The sequence below is a fragment of the Natator depressus genome, chromosome 3 (assembly GCF_965152275.1).
Source record: "Natator depressus isolate rNatDep1 chromosome 3, rNatDep2.hap1, whole genome shotgun sequence".
Taxonomy (NCBI): domain Eukaryota; kingdom Metazoa; phylum Chordata; order Testudines; family Cheloniidae; genus Natator; species Natator depressus.
Window position 1 is genome coordinate 103848849 of NC_134236.1, and position 19738 is coordinate 103868586.

At 45.0% G+C, this 19738-nt stretch overlaps 1 protein-coding gene across 8 annotated transcripts in view; it reads right to left on the bottom strand.

Annotated features, from left to right (window-relative positions):
• AHI1 (Abelson helper integration site 1) overlaps positions 1–17948 on the bottom strand; it is a 195510-nt gene extending 177562 nt beyond the window's left edge. For 5 of the 8 annotated variants that reach the window (XM_074948469.1, XM_074948474.1, XM_074948473.1 and 2 more), the window contains exons 1-5: positions 17865–17945; positions 10889–10963; positions 8569–8651; positions 4496–4567; positions 3914–4035 (exon numbers count right to left, since the gene is read on the bottom strand). In XM_074948469.1, coding sequence (XP_074804570.1) covers positions 3914–4035; positions 4496–4505 — 132 coding nt within the window. In that variant the 5' untranslated portion in view covers positions 4506–4567; positions 8569–8651; positions 10889–10963; positions 17865–17945. Of the gene's footprint in view, positions 1–3913; positions 4036–4495; positions 4568–4772; positions 4854–8568; positions 8652–10888; positions 10964–17801 lie in introns of all 8 variants that reach the window. The other 3 variants (XM_074948471.1, XM_074948472.1, XM_074948470.1) reach the window with 3 other exon arrangements.
• Positions 17949–19738: the final 1790 nt, after the last annotated feature.

Here is a 19738-nt window from a genome sequence, read left to right on the forward strand (position 1 = left end):
TCTGAATTTATCCTGATATGTAAAAAGTGTTCCACTGAAGAAATCTGAAAAATCATAACTGAGATATTTTGACTGGTGTGTTACATTTTTTGTAAACTTTGTGCAGTTCATCATCTACAGCACCCACACACACATATATATCCCTAATTTGAACAAACCCCTTTGTTCACTTAAATTTAGCCACAACTCTTAGCTAAACAGAAGCTCCTCCTAACTATATCAAACACTGCCCCCAAAAAAGCTGGCAAATTACAGGAACATCAACACATTTGATCGGTAGCACAAAAAGCTACCTGTGGCTAGGCTCAGACCTTAGTTCCTCAGACAGCACCAGTCTGTACAACCTTAATTCATGCCATTGGTACATATGCATTATGATACAGACTTTTATTACATGATCACATACTATTCTATTCACAGGACCCCAGCCTCATTCAGTAAGAAGGAAGGATGGTGCTTTGGGGCTGGAACAGGACTATGCAGTGAAGGAAATTGTTGTCTGTAGGGCCTCTGCCTCATTTGTTGTAGAAGTTGGAAGGTATGTAATAAAAAGATGGTGTCATGGTTAAGACACTTAATTGCCATACTGGTTAAATGGATTCTATTCCTGCCTCTGCCACAGAGTTCCTGTGTGACGCTGGGCAAGTCACTTGTGTGTTCCTAATTTTCCTCAGTGATCAACTTTAGACATCTAAGGCCTACAACTGAAGTCAATGCGAGCCATACTCTAAACCAGGGATGGGCAAACTTTTTGGCCTGAGGGCCACATTGGGGTTTCCAAAATTGTATGGAGGGTCAGTTAGGGGAGGCTGTGCCTCCCCAAACAGCCAAGCATGGCCCGGCCCCTGCCCCCTATCCGACCCCCCCGCTTCTCGCCCCCTGACAGCTCCTCCAGGACCCCTGCCCCATCCAACCCCCACTGTTCCCTGTCCCTTGACGGCCCCCCTGGGAATCCTGCCCCATACATCCCTCCCTGTCCCTTGACTGCCCTCTGCCGCCCCATCCAACCCCCCCCTCCTTCCTGACTGCCCCCCCGGGACCCCTTCCCCCATTCAACCACCCTGTTCCCTGCCCTTGGACCGCCCCGACCCCCATCCTCACCTCCACCCCCGACCACCACCCCGAATTCCCCTGCCCTCTCTCCAACCCCCCCTGCTCCATGCCCCCTTACCACACTGCCTGGAGCACCGGCAACTGGCGCCGCTACAGCCGCACTGCCCAGAGCACCAGGACAGGCAGCCACGCCACCACACAGCACAGAGCACCAGGTCAGGCCGCGGCTCTGCAGCTGTGCTGCTCGGCAAGAGCTAGCAGCCCCGCCGCTCAGAGCATTGCGCCGGCGGCGCAGTGAGCTGAGGCAGCGGGGGAACAACAGGGGAGGATCCGGGGGCTAGCCTCCCAGGCCAGGAGCTCGGGGCCGGGCAGGAGGGTCCCGCAGGCTGAATGTGGCCCACGGGCCGTAGTTTTCCCACCTCTGCTCTAAACAGATAAACTGCTATAAAATGCTAAGTACTCTGAAAAAAAAATCAGTCCCTAGGGCTTATTGGTAGATGAATTCCAGTTGCTGGGCACTCAGGTTGGTCACCCAAAATTAGTGAACACTTCTGATGTGAATCTCTCTTTGCTCTGGTCCCCATCTGTAAAATGGGGATGATAACTTACCTCACAGGAGTATTTTGAAAATAAATTAATTTATATTTGTGAAGCACTCTGATTCCATGGTGATAAGCACTATGGTGTGTGACACGGTCGGGCCAGAAGGCAAAAGGAGAGTAACAGAAGGCAAATATATTAGCCCCAGGCTAAGCAGGTCCCTTTTCCCTGGGTCAGGTAACAGGGAAGGTTCCAGAACAATCAGGAACCTTCTGGAAACAATTAAGACAGGCTGATTAGAACACCTGTAGCCAATCAAGAAGCTGCTAAATCAATTAAGGAAGGCTAATCAGGGCACCTGGGTTTTAAAAAGGAGCTCACTTCAGTTTCTGGTGTGTGTGTGAGGAGCTGGGAGCGAGAATGCGGACTTTTGGAGGACTGACGTGTACAAGCATTATCAGATACCAAGAAGGTGGTCCTATGGTGAGGATAAAGGCGGTGTTGGGAGGAGGCCATGGGGAAGTAGCCCAGGGAGTTGTAGCTGTCACACAGCTGTTCCAGGAGGCACTCTAGACACCTGCATTCCACAGGGCCCTGGGCTGGAACCCGGAGTAGAGGGCGGGCCCAGGTTCCCCCAAATCCTCCCAACTCCTGGTCAGACACAGGAGGAGTCGACTTGGACTGTGAATTCAGAAAAATGGCCAAGCTGAGGGCTGCCGTGAAGCTCCAAGGCAAGCAAATCCGCCAATAAGTGCAAGACCCACCAAGGCAGAGCAGGAACTTTGTCACAGGTGATAAGCACCACGAGGAAATTAATAATTTTGTATTCAGAACAGGCTCTGAAAGGTATGCAATAAGGTCTGAGGCCACACATGGAGTGCTGAGAATGAAATGAAATATTGACCGGCTACCAACTGAGAGAGTACCATCCATGCTGTGCACTGAATGAAGCAAAGGTCCTGTGGAAAAAATAATATGTGATTATGTAATTAAAGACGGTATCATAATGCATACGTACCAGTGGCATGAATTAAGGTTGTACAGGCTGGAGCTGTCTAAGGAACTAAGCCCTGTCTAAGGAACTAAGCCACAGGCAGCTTTTTGGGCCACCAATAGAGTGTGTTGACGTTCCTGTTATTTGCCAGCTTTTACTGGCTGGACGGGGAACTCAGCAACAGAGAGATAAATGAGAGCAGTGGTTGGTGGAGTCCAAGTCAAATGAGTGGTCATTTTGGTGAGTGGACTATTGACCAGGGTTGCAAGTTGAATGAAGAGGTGATGGCGAGTGGTTTTCAACCTGTGGTCTATGGACCCCTGGGGATCCACAGACTATATCTAAGGGCTCTGTGAAAGGTTGTCATTACCATAAAACAGTGGTTTTCACCCTGGGGGTCCACAGACTAGGTCTAAGATTTCTATTCAAAATCTTTTTAGGGGTCCGCAAATGAAAAAAGGTTGAAAACTACTGAGCTTAGGGATCGGATGGGTCGTCACCATGGAACGTGAAGTCACCACAAATGAGTGAGGGAGATTGTGAGGCAAGGAAGATAGACAGCCATGAATCAAAATCAAGAGAGGAAGGCTGATGGAAAGGAGCTGGGTAGATGTTAGATGACAACTCCTGGAGGGTGGGAGGAGAGAAGAGTCATATTCAGTGCTGTTCAGAAGCAGAGAAATGAGTGGGAAAGAGGAGAGGGAGTTCTAGTTTGATTTAATTTTGTTTTAATATTCTTATTTTCATGATACTAGCTTTGGAAAACTTAATAAAGTTGACATTTACCTTTGTTACCAACTAGACAACTGATGAGCATCTGTAAAACTCACAGACATGAGCTATATGCTCTAAGATCTAACTACTAGTATTACTGTGGGAATGATCCTGCAAGCCCTTCACACACGACACTCCAACTGAAGTTAATGTGAATTTGGAAAGCTTGAAGGATGGCCTCCAAAATTCTACTGAAAAATGTGGTGGATAAGAATAGGTTGACACAATTTTAACTGTAGGCATGCCAGTAGGCATCCTTGAACATTAACCTCGAATTACATTACTAGTATCACTAGGTCACTGTAAGTTGTAAACTACTGGGGTTTACTCTTATTGTTCAGTATGGACATCAATAATGAATAAAAGTCATACATTAAAAATGGAAGTTTTCTATTATGAAGCAAACACCACGTTTTCTTTTCATAGTGCTTGCTGAAGCTTACAGCATCTCCTTTCTGTTGGGAGGGAGGAAGCATACTTCCTTTGCTGAGAGATATGGGATTTTTTCCACGAAGGCAAGCAGAATCACTGTTCTCAGGTTAACAAACTCACCATAATATTCTCATGAGAGTGAAATTTTTCCTTCTTTGATTTCTTTTTTTCTGTTAGCCCAGAATGACTCCTGAATATTTCCTCAAAGCGAACTTTGGTTTTTGCCTTTGCCTCACTCTCCGCTGGAAAAAAAGTTAAAATAAGATTAATTGGCTCAAATAATTAGGTTCATTACAATAGCACCTGATTACACTTTTAGGCATAGAGGGCAGCATTTTCACCAGAGATGAATTACACTAATCAAGACTTTTATTTTACCTTGTGAAACTGAGAAAAAGTTTCCATTTACAATGGCAACCAGATGAACATAACTCAAAGAAGCAATATACGTAGAATCATCTATCTATTGTACACAACAAGACAATTCTCAAATACATTGTTTCACATGTTAACTATCAATTTTATAAATCCTGCAAATGTTAAATAAAAAAGTTCATAAAACAAAACAAAATCAGCTGTAAGCATTGACCAAGAATTAATCCAAGGCAGCACTAAAGATCAATTGATGGAAGTAACTGAACATTAATACCCAATTCTAAGAATAAAATGCATTTTGGAAATTAAAAATGTAGAAGTTCTCACCTGGTGGCATTTTCAGTCCTATATTAAGAATGGCTCAATACACTACACCTTTCTTTCTTAAAGTTCAACATTCTGCAAAACACACACCAACATTCAGAATATTTTAATTAACAAAACTAAGTTACAAAATGTATAGTATAAATTTATGCCAGCCTGAATGACTGGGTTAGTAATACTGAGACTAAAAAAAACCAAACCAAAAAAAAACCAATGTTGATTGGAATAAATCTAAAATGCAATTCAATTTATATGGAACAATGCAAGAAATACTTCTCACCATATAAACAGAGTCAATGAAATAGAATCCATTTCCCTTTAATTTGTGGCGTGCTCTAAAGAGAGATTTTACAGATTCACTCTTTAAAAAAAAAAAAAAAACAATTAAGACTCAATCCTGCACACCCTCTTCACTCAGACGATACTCCAAATGAAGTCAACATTAGCTTTGGTGGAGTAAAGATCATAGGACAGGGTCCTAAATTCCTTCTTACAAAATGTGAGGTATATTAGTTCTAAAAGAAACTTGAGTGGATATGCCAAGCATAAGTTCTAGCAATTACTGAACTGCCATAATGTACTAAATAGGGTTGGGTGAAATTTATTGGCCAACCCCCCCCCCACACACACACACACACACCCATCAAATATGCACGTTCAGCAACACCAAAAACACTTAATTTTTTTTTATTGAAACAATTATAAAAAAGTCTGAAAAATATCAAAGCATTTTGTTTTGACATTTTCTAAATAAAGTGTTTTGATTTTTCAGTTTGAAACAACTCTTCATTTCAATATTTATTTTTATTAATAAAAATATAAAATGATCATCACACTGAAATGAAATTTGACTTTTTGATACACCAACAAAAGTTATTGTTTTTTTTAAATTATTTTATTTTTCAGAACTGCCAACAAACCAAAATTCCAATATTTGCACAGCTCTAGAAACTAAAAAGAGAGAAACAGAAGCTACGCATTAACATCTAGTTATACCAATTCTACCTCTTGCTGCTAGGCAGTCTTTTGAGGTGGAAACCATACAAACTTTACATTCTGAAAGGTGTTTGAAATTGGCAGGTATGACCAAAAGTGGCTTTACATGGGGGGCTGCAGGGAGCATCTTTTATTGTAAAAATGTAGCTTGTCATTTAACAGCTAACAACAATATTTTTCCTCCAAAAGAAATATAATTTATTTCTAGCTCAGAAACAAAACTACTTCAGTGTCATTGTTAAACTATGCATCCCTATGGTCATAACACTTAAAAGAAATGAAAAAAGAGAAAATGTATTTTTAAATAATCATGTCTTAGGGGGTTTTTTTTAGTTACATAAAATCAATTTGAATATTTCTAAAGTTAGATTTATTGTCACTATAAGGCACTATAAAGTATGTGTCTCAACAGGATACCAATGCTTTACACACAATTCAAATTCAGACTCAGATAGAAACAGAAAACATTTACTACTTTAAGGTAGAAACCAAAACACTGTTAAATTATAATACCCTGCAGTTTATCAATTATTTTTGTCTTTTGGAGAGTAGGGAAGAATACATTTTGTGATTGATTTTATTCTCTCAAGAGTCTGAGCACCAAGAAAGCAGGTATTCTCAAGTATATAAAAAGGAACACAGGACAAAAAACAAATAAAATATGCGTAGCGCATACCTGCTTCCAATCTAATGGCTGAAATATCTTCATTAGTATCCAAATATACACAACAAAAGAGGGCCACTAGCAAATAAATTTTGTCCACAGCTGATCATCTTCTCTACAGGCTAGGCTAGTATTCTCACTGCCACTTTTTTGTTTTGAGTGCTATAAATTGCACAGATCCACCACGCTTGACTGAAGACCACTGAGCTCTCTACACACCACTCTTCTCCTGCTGAATAAATTATCCCTTTCATGACAACAAAATTAAAACCCATAATATTAATAGTTATTTTTATCCACTGTAATCGGAAGGAAGAATTACATAACATTTGACACACAGCCTTTAATTAACAGTATCAGGAGTCTAAATATAGCCCATTAATCAACATGGATAAGAACAAGGATGTTCCCCCTATATAATCTCATTTTAAAATAGGAGAGATTTAATCTTGTGTTAAAGTTCAGCAATCAGAGAATCCCAAAATGACTAAGGCTAGAGTTTTCCTTAATCTATTATTTTTCTAGCATATTGATTAATAAAGCAGTTTTCCTCCAGCAATGACAAACACACATAATACAGTACAGAGTTATATTCCAGACACCAGGATATAATCTGGGAAACAGAAATCTGCAGCCAGAGATTTTAAAAAATTCCTGTATATCTTCCTGCACATTCTCATTTTCTCTATCTAAGCTATCATTTTTTAAACTATATTTTTCAAATTCATCAAGTAGCAAAAATAATCTTCAGAATGGCAACTAATGTACTGTCCATCATTGTCTTTTGTGTCTATAAACAGATAGTGTAGTATTGCTGCTTCAGTATTTTATACTTCTGTAACATTTTCTGTCCTGAAAGATCCCAGGGGCTGTATAGGTTATGCTGCAAAGAAAAAAAATACCCCAGCCACCACAGCTAAGCAGCCACACGTAGGATATAACAAAGCAGAAGTGTGTGTCTACTGTTAAATGCTACACTACAGGAACTGAAGAATTCCTCATCCAATATGAGCCACAGAAGAATTTAGGTAGGTGAACCTTATTACACAATTTAGAATTTGATCAGACTAGCTCCCTTACACTCTTGCAAAAAGTGAAATGAAATTTTTAGTGATCACAAATGGTCATAACTCCAGATTTTGTTTGCTTACATCTCACCTGAAAGATAGCATCTGCACAGTAAAATGCTTCCCAACACTGAACTTGGACACTGACTGGCCAAGCTGCTGAATCTCCAGCACCATCTTGAGGCACCCCATGTTTTCCTTGGAGGTTTCCCATCCAAGGATTCACTGCTTAGTGTAACTTAGATGTAACTGCTTAGCTTGAGATCTCACAAGACTGCAACCCAGAATTATTTGACAAAATGGCACAAAAATACAAACTATTCCTATTCATCACCATTTATTATTTATGCAAAAACAAAAAGTGTGTTAGGTTTTTATTCATTCGCCTCAATGGGGTACTTTAGTCAAGAGAGTGATTAACTAGGCATCATTTCTGAAGTCTTATTAATACCATGTAAATGCTAACTTGGCAACACCAGCTAACATAACTCTCCATGTCAAAGAAAGCACAGAATTAAATATAGTAAAATATCTTAAATGAATCAAACTGTACCACAGAATCTCTATGGATAGAAATTTTAAAATTTCATGCTTGAATAATCAGAGTACAGCAGCAGAAACATACTATCTACAGCTGACCAGGTGACTGTGCAATGCTCAGGGAGATTTGAGAGGCTACAAAATTGAACACCCAATGATAAAGGAGGCTTTCAATTATCCCCATATTGACTGGGAACATGTCACTTCAGGAGGAGATACAGAAATAAAATTTCTAGACACCCTTAATGACTACTTCTTGGAACAGATAGTCCTGGAACCCAAAAGGGGAGAGGCAATTCTTGATTTAGTCCTAAATGAAACACATGAGCACATCCAAGAGATGAATATAGCTGCACTACTCAGTAACAGTGACCATAATGTAATTAAATTTAACATCCTTGTAGAAGGAAAAATACCAAAGAAACACACAATAGCATTTAACTTCAAAGGAGGAAACTAGACAAAAAATGAGAATGTTTTTTGGGTTAGAGGCTGCCTTTTTGTTCTATATTTGTACAGTGCATAGTAAATGGGGTCCAGGTTCTCTAGGTGCTATGATAATACACATTTATAATAAATAAAATAAATAATAATAATATGGACAAATGTAGTCATACACCTAGGAACAAAGAATGTAGTCCTACTTACAGGATGGGGGGATCCTAGGAAACAGTGACTCTGAAAAAGACTTGGGGTTCATGGTGGAGAATCCCTTGAACATGAGCTCCTAGTGCAATGCCACTGCCAAAAGGGCTAAAGCAATCCTTGGATGTATAAACATTGAAATATCAGTATTGAGATTACATTACCTTTTTATTTGGTACTGGTGCAGACCATCATTAGAATACTGTGTCCAGTTCTGATGTCCACAAGTCAGGAAAAATGCTGATAACTGGAGAGAGTTCAAAGAAGAGCCATGAGTATGATTAAAGGATTGGAAAACATGCCTTATAGTAAGAGAGGCAAGGAGCTCAATCTATTAAATGTCAAAACACTTTGTTAAAGCAGAGTTAAGGTTGCCTGGTAGTAGCTCATGCCCTTCCAGAACATTAAGTTCAGCAAAACTCAAACTTCTGAAAGCCAGTAAGCATAGAGTTAAGGTAAATGCCTATGCAACCTTAACTCTACATCCACGGAGGTGACAATAGCACTGAGAATGATTTACATGCACTCCTGCTGCATTCACTGTGTTAGGTGTAGATTCAGTGGAAGAGAAATAAGGTGGAAGAGCTGTGACAGTGATATTAGGAGACCTGGGGATTAGTTTGAGGAGCATCACAGAGCTGTGATTGCCATACTAGATTGCCACATGTGGGGGAGAGGACTCAGAACCACATACTAGAAGATGTGGTTCTGAGTCCCCTCCCCCACATGTGTTTTATGAAAGGAAAGAGGTGTATATATACCTTGAGTTTCCACTCTGCATCATTTCAATACAGAATGGTACAGGTTGTGTGAGTGGCAGGGCACTGATACTGTCAGTAGAAAGGCCAGATATGAGAGCACTCTGTGGCTTTAATGATGGGTAGGGGAAAGTAGAGGTTTAGGTGGTATCTTACGTGCAAGTGTGAAGGGGCTATAAAAAGAGTGAAGTAGTTTTTAAATATTACAAGTGTTGTATTCTGTTGAGGCAGCGGACTGGGTGTTTGAGTGTACAGCAAATGCAGCTGTCCATTACAGTGAAAAGGGAGAATGGGCGTATGTGTGTTATGGACATATTGGGGCATTGCTCAAAGAGGGCAAAATTAAGGTTGCATGAGTTTACCTTAACTCTGCACTTCCTGACTTTCAGAAGTCTGAGACTTTACTGAAATCGATGTTCTAAAAGTGCAGGAGCTATCACTGGGCAAATGTAACTCTGAGCTAATGAAGTATATTGCCATTTAATTTCCTAGGTTTTTTTAAACAGAAAGTGAAATGTTTGCTGGTAGGAGTTAATGGTCATTTCAACAGTTGTAGTTCTCACCTAGGTTTGCTGTTTATATGCTCCCATGTCTAGGTAATAATTAGGCTTGGCACAATTAAATTTTTTTTTTACAAAAATAATTTTGAGCAAGTATCAATGTTTATTTTAGGTATTTTTTCTGTTTTAATTGATTTAATTTCCTGCAACTGTGTAAATTTAGGGGCGGAGTTGTCAGACAGTAATTATTCAATGACAGTAGACCTTGAGATTCAAAACGTTAAAGCTTTAAAACAATTAAAACACCAATCACCAACATCACATGTCAAAATATAGAGCAAATATCCTTAAATCAGACTCTAATAATTTCTCAAGCAGCATTTCTCTCTCTGCCTATTTGTAAATTTCTATTATTCTCCATGGATATATTTTTTCATCTGTTTGTGTGTGTGTATGGTGAAATTGACATTTACCAATAAAAACCCTAATCCTTCCAAGCCTAGTAATAATTAAAGACATAACATTTATATCGTACTTTTCATTGGTATAACTTAAAGAACTTTACATTATTATCCTCATATTACAGGTGGGAAACTGAGGCACGGAAAGGTGAAGTGATTTCCCCAAGATCATCCAGCAGGCCCAGTGGCAGAGTAAGGAACAGTTTCAGTCCAGTGGTCTTTTCGCTAGACCATAGAGTCACTACATAATTCCTCAGTGCTTCTTCTTCACTGCTACACATTTTGTTATAGTAGATGTGATGTTGCACCCCATAATGCTTTATAGAAATATGCTTATGAATGTAAATATGACATAACTGGAATATGTTTTATGCTACATATGTCATGTAACATCTCTCTCCAAAGGTTATGATCTACTGAATATATTCATCCTATTTGTATGCATGTATCATTTTTGTATTCGAAGTTATGAATATTGGCTGTGTACTTGTTTGATTTTAAGTAGCCTCAGTGAAACATTTGGTCAGCTTCTTGAGAAAAGACTATTCTCAGTAAGCGCCCAATCAAGAAATACTTAATCTGACAATAGACTTTGACAGATGCCAATCCACATCTGAGCTTTCCTGGAAACATTCCTGTAAAGTTCTGAGTCATGCCTGGACATGTGACTCCAAAACTCCATTTTGTAGCTGTAATTCTACACAGGCGGAGAGGGGGGTTTCCACCCAGAAGAGAGAAACTATACAAAGTCCTGGGAGACCACACCTTTTTGTCTTCAGTTTTGTCTTCAGTTCAGCTCAAGAGGTAGTCTCTCCACCCCAAAAGGATGCCTGAAAGAAACTGGAACAAAGGACAGTAACCACAGGGGTATGAGTGATTGCTGGACCCAGACTAGAAGGCGGCTAGTCTGTAAAAGAAACTTATTGGAACATCTCTGAGGGTGAGATTTCATCTGTAATCACTTTCTTACTGTATTAGGCTTAGACTTGCGTATTATATTTTTATTTTGCTTGGTAATTCACTTTGTTCTGTCTGTTATTACTTAGAACCACTTAAATCCTACTTTTTGTATTTAATAAAATCACTTTTTACTTATTAACCAACCCAGAGTATGTATTAATACCTGGTGGGGGGGGGGGAGAGGCAAACAGCTGTGCATATCTCTCTATCAGTGTTATGTAGGGTGAACAATTTATGAGTTTATCCTGTATAAACTTTATACAGGGTAAAATGGATTTATTTGGGATTTGGACCCCACTGGGAGCAGGGTACCTGAGTGTTGGAGATAGGAACACTTCTTAAGCTGTTTTCAGTTAAGCCCTGCAGCTTGTGGGGGGCATGGTTCAGACCTGAGTCCGTGTTTGTAGCAGGCTAGTATGTCTGAAGTCCCAAGCTGCCAGGGAAAATGGGCTCAGAGGTAGTCTCAGCACATCAGATGGCAGGTCCCAAAGGGGGTTTCTGTGATCCAACCCGTCACAGTAGAATTAACATAATAGTTTCACTTGGAAATGTTTGCAATGTGTAGTTGCTAACAGGGCCAGTGAGAGAAATCTCATACATGGTCTATGTCCCAAAACCTTCAATTTTATTACATGGTTGTTAGAGTGCCACTAAACATGTGACAGAAGATTAGTGTGTGTCTGCCCCACCATTCTGTCACTGAGTTTGGGAGTGCAATCCAGACCAGTAAAGAGTTGTGTCACCACTTGCCCTGCAACCCTGGGTGCCTTACAATGCTTTGCTGCTATACTACCAGCCTCGAATGCTCACAGCTGAATGCAGGTCACACTCTTTGCCTATGTGCTATGAAGCCCTAGTTCAGCAGCTCTGATCCTCAGCAACCTATCTACACCTCCGTTCTACCTCTTGCCAGCCCTGGTTATAACCAGCAAGATGACCTTACCGCACTTCCAGTCCCAAATTTCCCCCCAAACCTTGTGCCCTGGAGTGTCCAGTCCTCTCCTGGACAGCTCAGAGAAATAATGTTTGTTGTGCCTTTAAAGAGAGAAAAGCATATTACAGTTTATTAACTTAACTGGGGTAAAGACACCTTTCCCCTCAAACACAGCACTGAATTGGTTTATATTAAAATAAAATAAATTTATTAATAGGACATAGGTTAAGTCAGGGATGGGCAAACTTTTTGGCCTGAGGGCCACATCTGGGTGGGTAAACTGTATGCAGGGCCATGAATGTAGGGTTCGGGGAAGGGCTTGGGGTGCAGGAGGGGTGCGGGGTGTGGCAGTAGCTCAGGACACGGGGTTGGTGGTGCAGGAGGGGTACAGGGCCATGAATGTAGGGCTGGGGTAGGGGGTTGGGGTGCAGGAGGGAGTGCAGGAAGGGGCTCAGGGCAGAGGGTTGGGATGCAGGAAGAGTTGTGAAGTGCAGGAGGAGGCTCAGGGCAGAGCATTGGGGTGCAGGAGGGTGCAGCAGGAGGCTCAGGGACTCAGGACAGGGGTTTCGGGTGCAGGGGTGTACCTCTAGCAGCTCCAGGGTGGCAGCAGCGTGCCTGCCTGCCTGCCCTGGCCCCGCGCCACTCCCAGAAGTGGCCATCATGTCTGGCAGTGGCTCCTGGGGGTGGGGTGGGGCAGATGGCCTGAGCACTGCACCCCCTCTGCTGGTGAGGGGGAAACTGCACTCAAGAGCTGCAGGGGCAGAAGCTGTGGGGGGCAGCAGCAGGACAGGGAGGCCTAGGGCAGTGCGAGGGATTAGCAGGGGGCCTGGTGCCAGCAACAGGAGTCAGACCCGCCCCCCTGCGTACTCATCGGTCGCAGCGCAGAGCAGAGCGACCTGGCCCCAGCCTGCTCCGCTCCCGCAGCTCCCAGCCCTGTTGCTTGTGGGAGGGGGCTTGGAGGAAGGGGTCAGCCCACCCCCACACTCACCAGCGGCAGCAGCGGGAAGTGGAACAGAGCAGAGCAGGCTGGGGCTGGATAGTTCTGCTTCCCACCGCCGCTAGGGAGTGCGGGAGTGACCCCTTCTGCCAGCTCCAGTACCCACACTAATCCCCGGCTGCGTCACTCAGGGGAGGGGGCTGTCGGGAAGGGGTAGAATGGGGGTGGGGTGGGGGCGGAGCAGAGGCGGGAAGAGGTGGGGCTGGCTGCTGGAGCCAGTGCCGCATACGCACCATGCAGCTGCCTGGGGCACCATGAAATTTGGTGCCCCAAATTACGTGGTGCCCTACGCAGTTGCGTATTCTGCGTATGCCTAAGGACGGCCATGTTGATTACCTTCAGTCCCTCTTCACTCCAGATCTGATTTCAGCTCACATGGCGGGGCTGGGAGAGAGGGTCAGACCCTGCAGAGAGGTAGGGCTCCCCTAGATCCCAGTACACACACAGAAGGGGAAAATTCAGGAGGATCAGGGGATGGGAACTATGTTGAGTGGAGTTGGGGGGGGACCACTGGGAAACTTGATAGAGGCAAATTTTTTCCCAAACTTTGACAGATCATTCTCAGATTTCTGCCCATGGTGGGTTTAAAACAACACCTCTGTGAGCTCGCAGATTTCTAAAGTGGCCCATTCATCTCAGTGAAATGTTCTCACCTGAAAGAGATGACTACAGCCTGGAACAATAGGTCTGAGACATGTGAACTGCTCCACTCATGTCAGTGGGTTTTTCCATCCCCCTCCCAAGTGCTGGAGAGTTTCTCATGTGTGTAAAGCCTCCTCACCCCAGTCTCAGTCAGCAGTGTGTTCTTGGTGCATGCTCCAAGCACGCCTGTTTTAAACTTTCCAAACAGAGGGGCAGTGGCCATACTGGGTTAGACCAATGGTCCCTCCAGCCCAGTATCCCATAGTGGCTAATGCCAGATGCTTCAAAGGGAATGAGCAGAACAGGGCAATCAACAAGTGATACATCCCTTGTCGTCCAGTCTCAGCATCTGGCAGTCAAAGATTTAGGGACACTCAGAGCATGGTTGCATCCTTGATTATCCTGGCTAATAGCCACTGATGGACCTATCCTCCATTAACTTATCTAATTCTTTTTTGAACCCTGTTATACTTTTTGTCTGCACAGCATCCCCTGGTAATGAGTTCTAGAGGTTGACCACATATTGAGTGAAGTACTTCCATTTGTTTTAAATCTGCTGCCTATTAATTTCATTGGGTGACCCATGGTTCTTGTATTATGTGAAGGGGTAAACACCACTTCCTTATTCACTTTCTCCACATTATTCATGATTTTATAGTCCTCTATCATATCCCTGCTTAGCACTGTAATCTCTTTTCCAAGCTGAAGAGTCCCAGTCTTTTTAGTCTCTCCTCATATGGAAGTTGTTCCATACCCTTAATCATTTTTGTTGCTCTTCTCTGTACCTTTTCCATTTCTAATATATCTTTCTGAAGATGGGGCAACCAGAACTGCATGCAGTATAGATTTATATAGTGGCATTATGACATATACTTTCTTACTATGTCTTTCGTAATGGTTCCTGCACACTGGGCAGATGTTTTCTGAGAACTATCCACAATGACTCCAAGATCTGTTTCCTGAGTCATAACTAATTTAGACCACATCATTTTGGATATATAGTTAGGATTATGTTTTCTAATATGCATTACTTGCATTTATCAACACTGAACTTCATCTCCTATTTTCTTGCCCCACCATCCAGTTTTGTGAGATCCCTTTGTAACTCTTCTACTTTGAACTTAACTATCTTGAGCAATTTTGTATCATCTGCAAACTTCGCTACCTCACTATCTTCCCTTTTTTTCAGATCTTTTATGAAGACGTTGAACAGCACTGGTCCCTGTACAGATCTTTAGGAGACCTCACTACATACCTTCCTCCATTCTGAAAACTGACCATTTATTCCTACACTTTGTTTCCTATCTTTTGACCAGTTACTGATCCCTAAAAGGTCCTCACCTCTTTTCTGATGACTGGCTACTTTGCTTAAGAGTCTTTGGTGAGGGACCGCCTCAAAGGCTTTCTGAAAATCCAAATACACTGTATCTACCAGATCATCCTTGTCCACATCTGTTGACACACCTCAAAGAATTCTGATAGATTGGCAAGACATGATTTTCCTTTACAAAAGCCATGTTAATTCTTCCCCAACAAATAGCGTTCACCTGTGTGTCTCATAATTTTGTTCTGTACTACAGTTTCAACCAATTTCCCTGGTACTGAACTTCGGCTTACCGGCCTGTACCAGCCAGGATAGTCTCTGGAGCCTTTTTAAAAAACTGGCTCTGCAGTACAACCTGTGTTGCCAGCCATTCTCAGTTTTGTACACTCATCTCAACTTCACCAGCAATTATTTGGGACCAGCACTGTTCTGGGCGGCACAGCCTCATGACACCGGGGGAGACATCCCTAATCTCTTTTCCTCCGAAGTGCCAAGGCAGGCTTCTGTGGGGAAGAACAGGTAGGTCTGCGCTGGCGGGCTGAGTGAATTTCACTCCCTGTAGGGCAGGCAAACACCCCTCCTCAGACACCTGTCCCGAGGGCTGGGAAAGCAGCTGGGCTCAGGTAAGGCAGGTGGGTGGGAAACTGCCTACAGCATAGCAGTTCCCCTTGCCTTCCCTGCTGCAGCCCCCACTACTCCAGGGAGAATTCTGCACCACTACGCATGCACATAATTAATGTGCCGTGCATAATTTTTTTCCCCTGCAGAAAATAACTTCTACTAGAAAGTTACTGCAGTTCTGCCTTTTGTCCCCCAGGGACTGCTGTGGCACTAGAACAGAGCAGCCATTCCAAGGCAGGAGTAGCCCCAGCTGCTGATATGGAAGGGAAGAGGTTGCCTGCCCAGCGCTGTGCCTGTGCGGCCAGGTCAGGAGACAGGGCATACGGGGGAACAGACAGTGCGGGGTTGGCGGATCACAGACTGGGGTTCATAAGGGCTAGTGGTGGAGAACAGACTAGGGCAGGGGATGAATGGGAGTGGAGGTGCTGACCCACATGGGTACGGGGTGGGGGGAGGGTGCACAGCCACATAGGAGAAGGTGGCTGAGTGGAGGCACATATGGGGACAGGGGGAGAGGGTGCAGAGTCACATGGGGGGAGGGGGCTGGCTGAGGGCATGCAAGGCTACATGGGGATGGGCGAAAGAGTACAGAGACACATGGGCATGGGGGAGGGGGTGTCGGGACACATGGGGACCGGGGAAAGGGTGCAAGGACAGGAGGGTACAGGGACACATGGGGACAGGGGCAGATGTAGCTGACTGAATGGGAGAGTCTAGAGGTCAGCCAGGATCTGCATAGGGGAGGCTCCCCTAACAATCCCTTCCTGCCCCCCCCAAAAAACCTGTTCCATATTTCTCCCACCCATACCCATCAACCCTCCAGGTTCACTCCCAGGCTCCTACCCTCTCCCTCAGCTCCTCTGTTTACCCCTGACTCCCCCAAACTTTTGCACTGCTTCTGAGGGGGGCGGTAAATACGGTTCTGCATTGCAGTTTAAATTAATTATTCAAAGTTCTGTATTTATATGCCTAGTAAGGAATCTATTTGACAAAAACACATTTCCTAGTCTTATTCGTTGTCTGTACTGTTACAGACATACTTGCTGACAGGTATTTTGAAATAAATTACCAAAATAATTGAAATTTGTGTGATTATATTGTGTTATTTTGGCCAATAAAATATGGAGAATATTGCAGAATTTTAAAATATGTGCAGAATCTTTAATTTTTTCACACAGAATTCCCACAAGAGTAGCCTCCACTCAGAAGTCTGCCCAAGTTTGCCTGAGCGCAAATCCAGCAGCCAGTACCCAGGCAGCTGCTGGCAAGTGGGGTTAGCGACTCATGTCACAGCACCACACGTCCCTCCCCTGCAGTCTTAGCCCCCCTCAAACCCCAAGGTAGGGCAGTGGTCAGCATAGGGTTGCCAGGTGTCCAGTTTTCGACCGGAACGTCTAGTTGAAAAGGGACCCTGGCAGCTCCAGTCAGCACTGTTGATCGAGCTGCTAAAAGTCTTGTCAGCGGTGCAGCAAGGCCAAGGCAGGCTCCCTGCCTGCCCTGGCTCCGTGCAGCTCCCACAAGCAGATACCATGTCCAGCTCCTAGGTGCGTGGGCGGCCAGGGAGGCTCCATGAGCTGCACCCACCCCGAGTGCTGGCTCCACACTCCCATTGGCCAGGAACCGCAGGCAATGAGAGCTGTGGGGGTGGCACCTGCGGGGGCAGGCAGTCCACAGAGCCCCTCGTCCCCTCTGCCTAGGAGCCGGATATGCTGTCCGCTTCCAGCAGCTGCCTGAGGTAAGCGCTGCCCAGCTGGAGCCCACAGCCCGACCCCCTGCCCCGAATCCCCTGCTGTGCTGTAACTGAGCCCCCACCCCCTCCCAAACCCCTGCCCCAGGCCCGAACCCCCTGCTGTACTGTAATCGAGCCCCCACCTCCTCCCAAACCCCTGCCCCAGGCTCAGCCCCCCCCCCCCAAACTCCCCATCCCAGAGCCTGCACCCCCGCCCACGCACTCCATCCCCGTGCTGCAGGGCGGGGAGAGCGAGTGAGGGTGGGGGAGAGCGCGAGGAGGGGGGAAGGGGCGGGGCAAGGGCGTTGGGTTTTGTGGGATTAGAAAGTTGGCAACGCGGAACCAGCAGCGCGCGGCCAGTGTCACCAGCAGTCAGGGACACAGTGTGCAGTTACCGGGGCAGAGCCCAGCGGGTAGCGGGTGGAGACCCACTCCCCCCGCCCCGCCCCCCGAGCCCCGGCTGCCTCTTACCCCGCTCCCCATCCCGGTGCCTCCGCAAACGGCAGAGCGCGCGGGGCAGGGGCTCTCACTCACTTTGACTGAGCCTCGGGCACGGCCTCGAACTAGGGCTGCGGCTGCCCCTTCTCCCCCCCGCCACTTGGTTTCTTCCTCATCCCCCTCCGCGGCCTCTCACGCTCGTTTTGCCGAAAACAAACAACAGCTGCCAAGGAAACAACGCTCCGCAGAATGCGCATGCGCCTAAACTGGGGCGAACGCTGGGAGTGGAGAAGCCTCCGGAACTTCTTTGCAGGCTTCCCACCTCAACGACAACGGAAACACATGCTCCACTACTGAGTCCCGAAGATGAAACGCGCGCGCGCTCCTTAGAATTAAGGGGGAGGAAAGGCGCTTGCGCTAGAGAGTGATGCAGTACACGCCATTCGGGGAGAGGCGGGCAAGATGTGATGCGCATGCGCGGCGCATGACGTTGGTGCTTATGATGCCAGCCGGCCAGCCCGGCAGTGTTTAGGGTGGGACGTTGTTGGAGGATGCGTTTTAGGAACGCGCGTAAACGACTTCTCCTGCACTGGTTTAATGCCCCCGCAGCCGGCTCCTGGTAGCGTTGGCGATTGGCCGCGGCAGGGGCCTTCTCGGGGCATTGTGGGCCTGCCCCAAAGCTCAGGGAGGTGGCGAGGAAGCTTCCTGCTGACGCCAGAGGGCCCGTCAGCCGGTCCTGTGTCCCCACAGACTGGGCCCCTGAGCAGCCCCATTCCCCGCAGTGGCGATCCTGCCAGGCTGCCCCACGCCTGTGGGGTGTGATCAGGTTCACCTCCGCTCTCCTTGCTGCAACGCCCACGGGCTCGGGACTGGGGCAGGGGAGCCTCACATCCCCGATCCCTCAAGTGACCTCTTCTGGGAAGCCGAGGAGCCCGCTGGGCATGGGGTGGGGCAGTGCATGCCCCTCTGCCCCAGCCGGCGCAGGCCCTAACCCCACCAGCTATCCTGTTGTTATTTGGGAAGCCCCAAATCGGTTTCTGTTGTTGCCCTTGTAGTGGGTGATGGCCCAGTAAAATTCAAGTTCAAAAGCTTTGCTTGACTTCCAGTTTCGACGAACAGAAAAACATTTGCAAAAAAAAGCAGAGAACAGACAGTTTTTTCAATATTAAGTCATTTGTTGATGGGGGGAAAAAGTTAATTTTTTTACAAGTTGTGTGTGTGCAATTAACTATGAAAATTAACTTGTAAAATGAAAGCCTTTGAATGAAATCATGGACCCCACTGAAGTCAGTGGGAATTTTGCTATTGACTTCAGTGAGGACACAATTTCAGTCTTTGCCTCAGTTATAAATGGCAGCACAAATAGACTCACATATGTCAGTAAATGCCAGAGTTTTTCAGTGTACCTACACTGGTAGTCTGGAAACTCCATTCTCATTAGAACTACTCACATGAGTAGTAAAAGTAGCATGATCAAGTCCATAAGATTTCTGAAAGCTGATGCCCTACATTTGTCAAAATTATATGCAACTAATAAAACACGTTTTGTTAATCTTAGTACAATTATGACACTGTGACATTACCCAGAGTACAATCTGGACCGATGAACAGTTCCCTCAGTTTTTCAATCTGGGGTGCTTTTTACATTGCTTCACAGTTACAGTTACCACTCCTGGTCTGTTCAAAAACCTCCAACATGTAAATTACTCCCAGTTATAGTATATGAGTGCTATAGCCAGCCACTCTTGAATTACACTGCAGAACAACACCAGCCAATTCCCAGTCCCAGACTTTCCTCAGAAGTGCAGGTCGTGTACTGCCCAGCTCTCTCCTGAACAATACAAACTCAAAGTCTGCCATTTTATTAATAGAAAATGATATGCACAAATCCTATTATCCCAAATAGATAATTTAAAGCGATTACCAGTAATGAGGCATAAAAGTCAGATTTGGTTACAAGAAAATAAAAG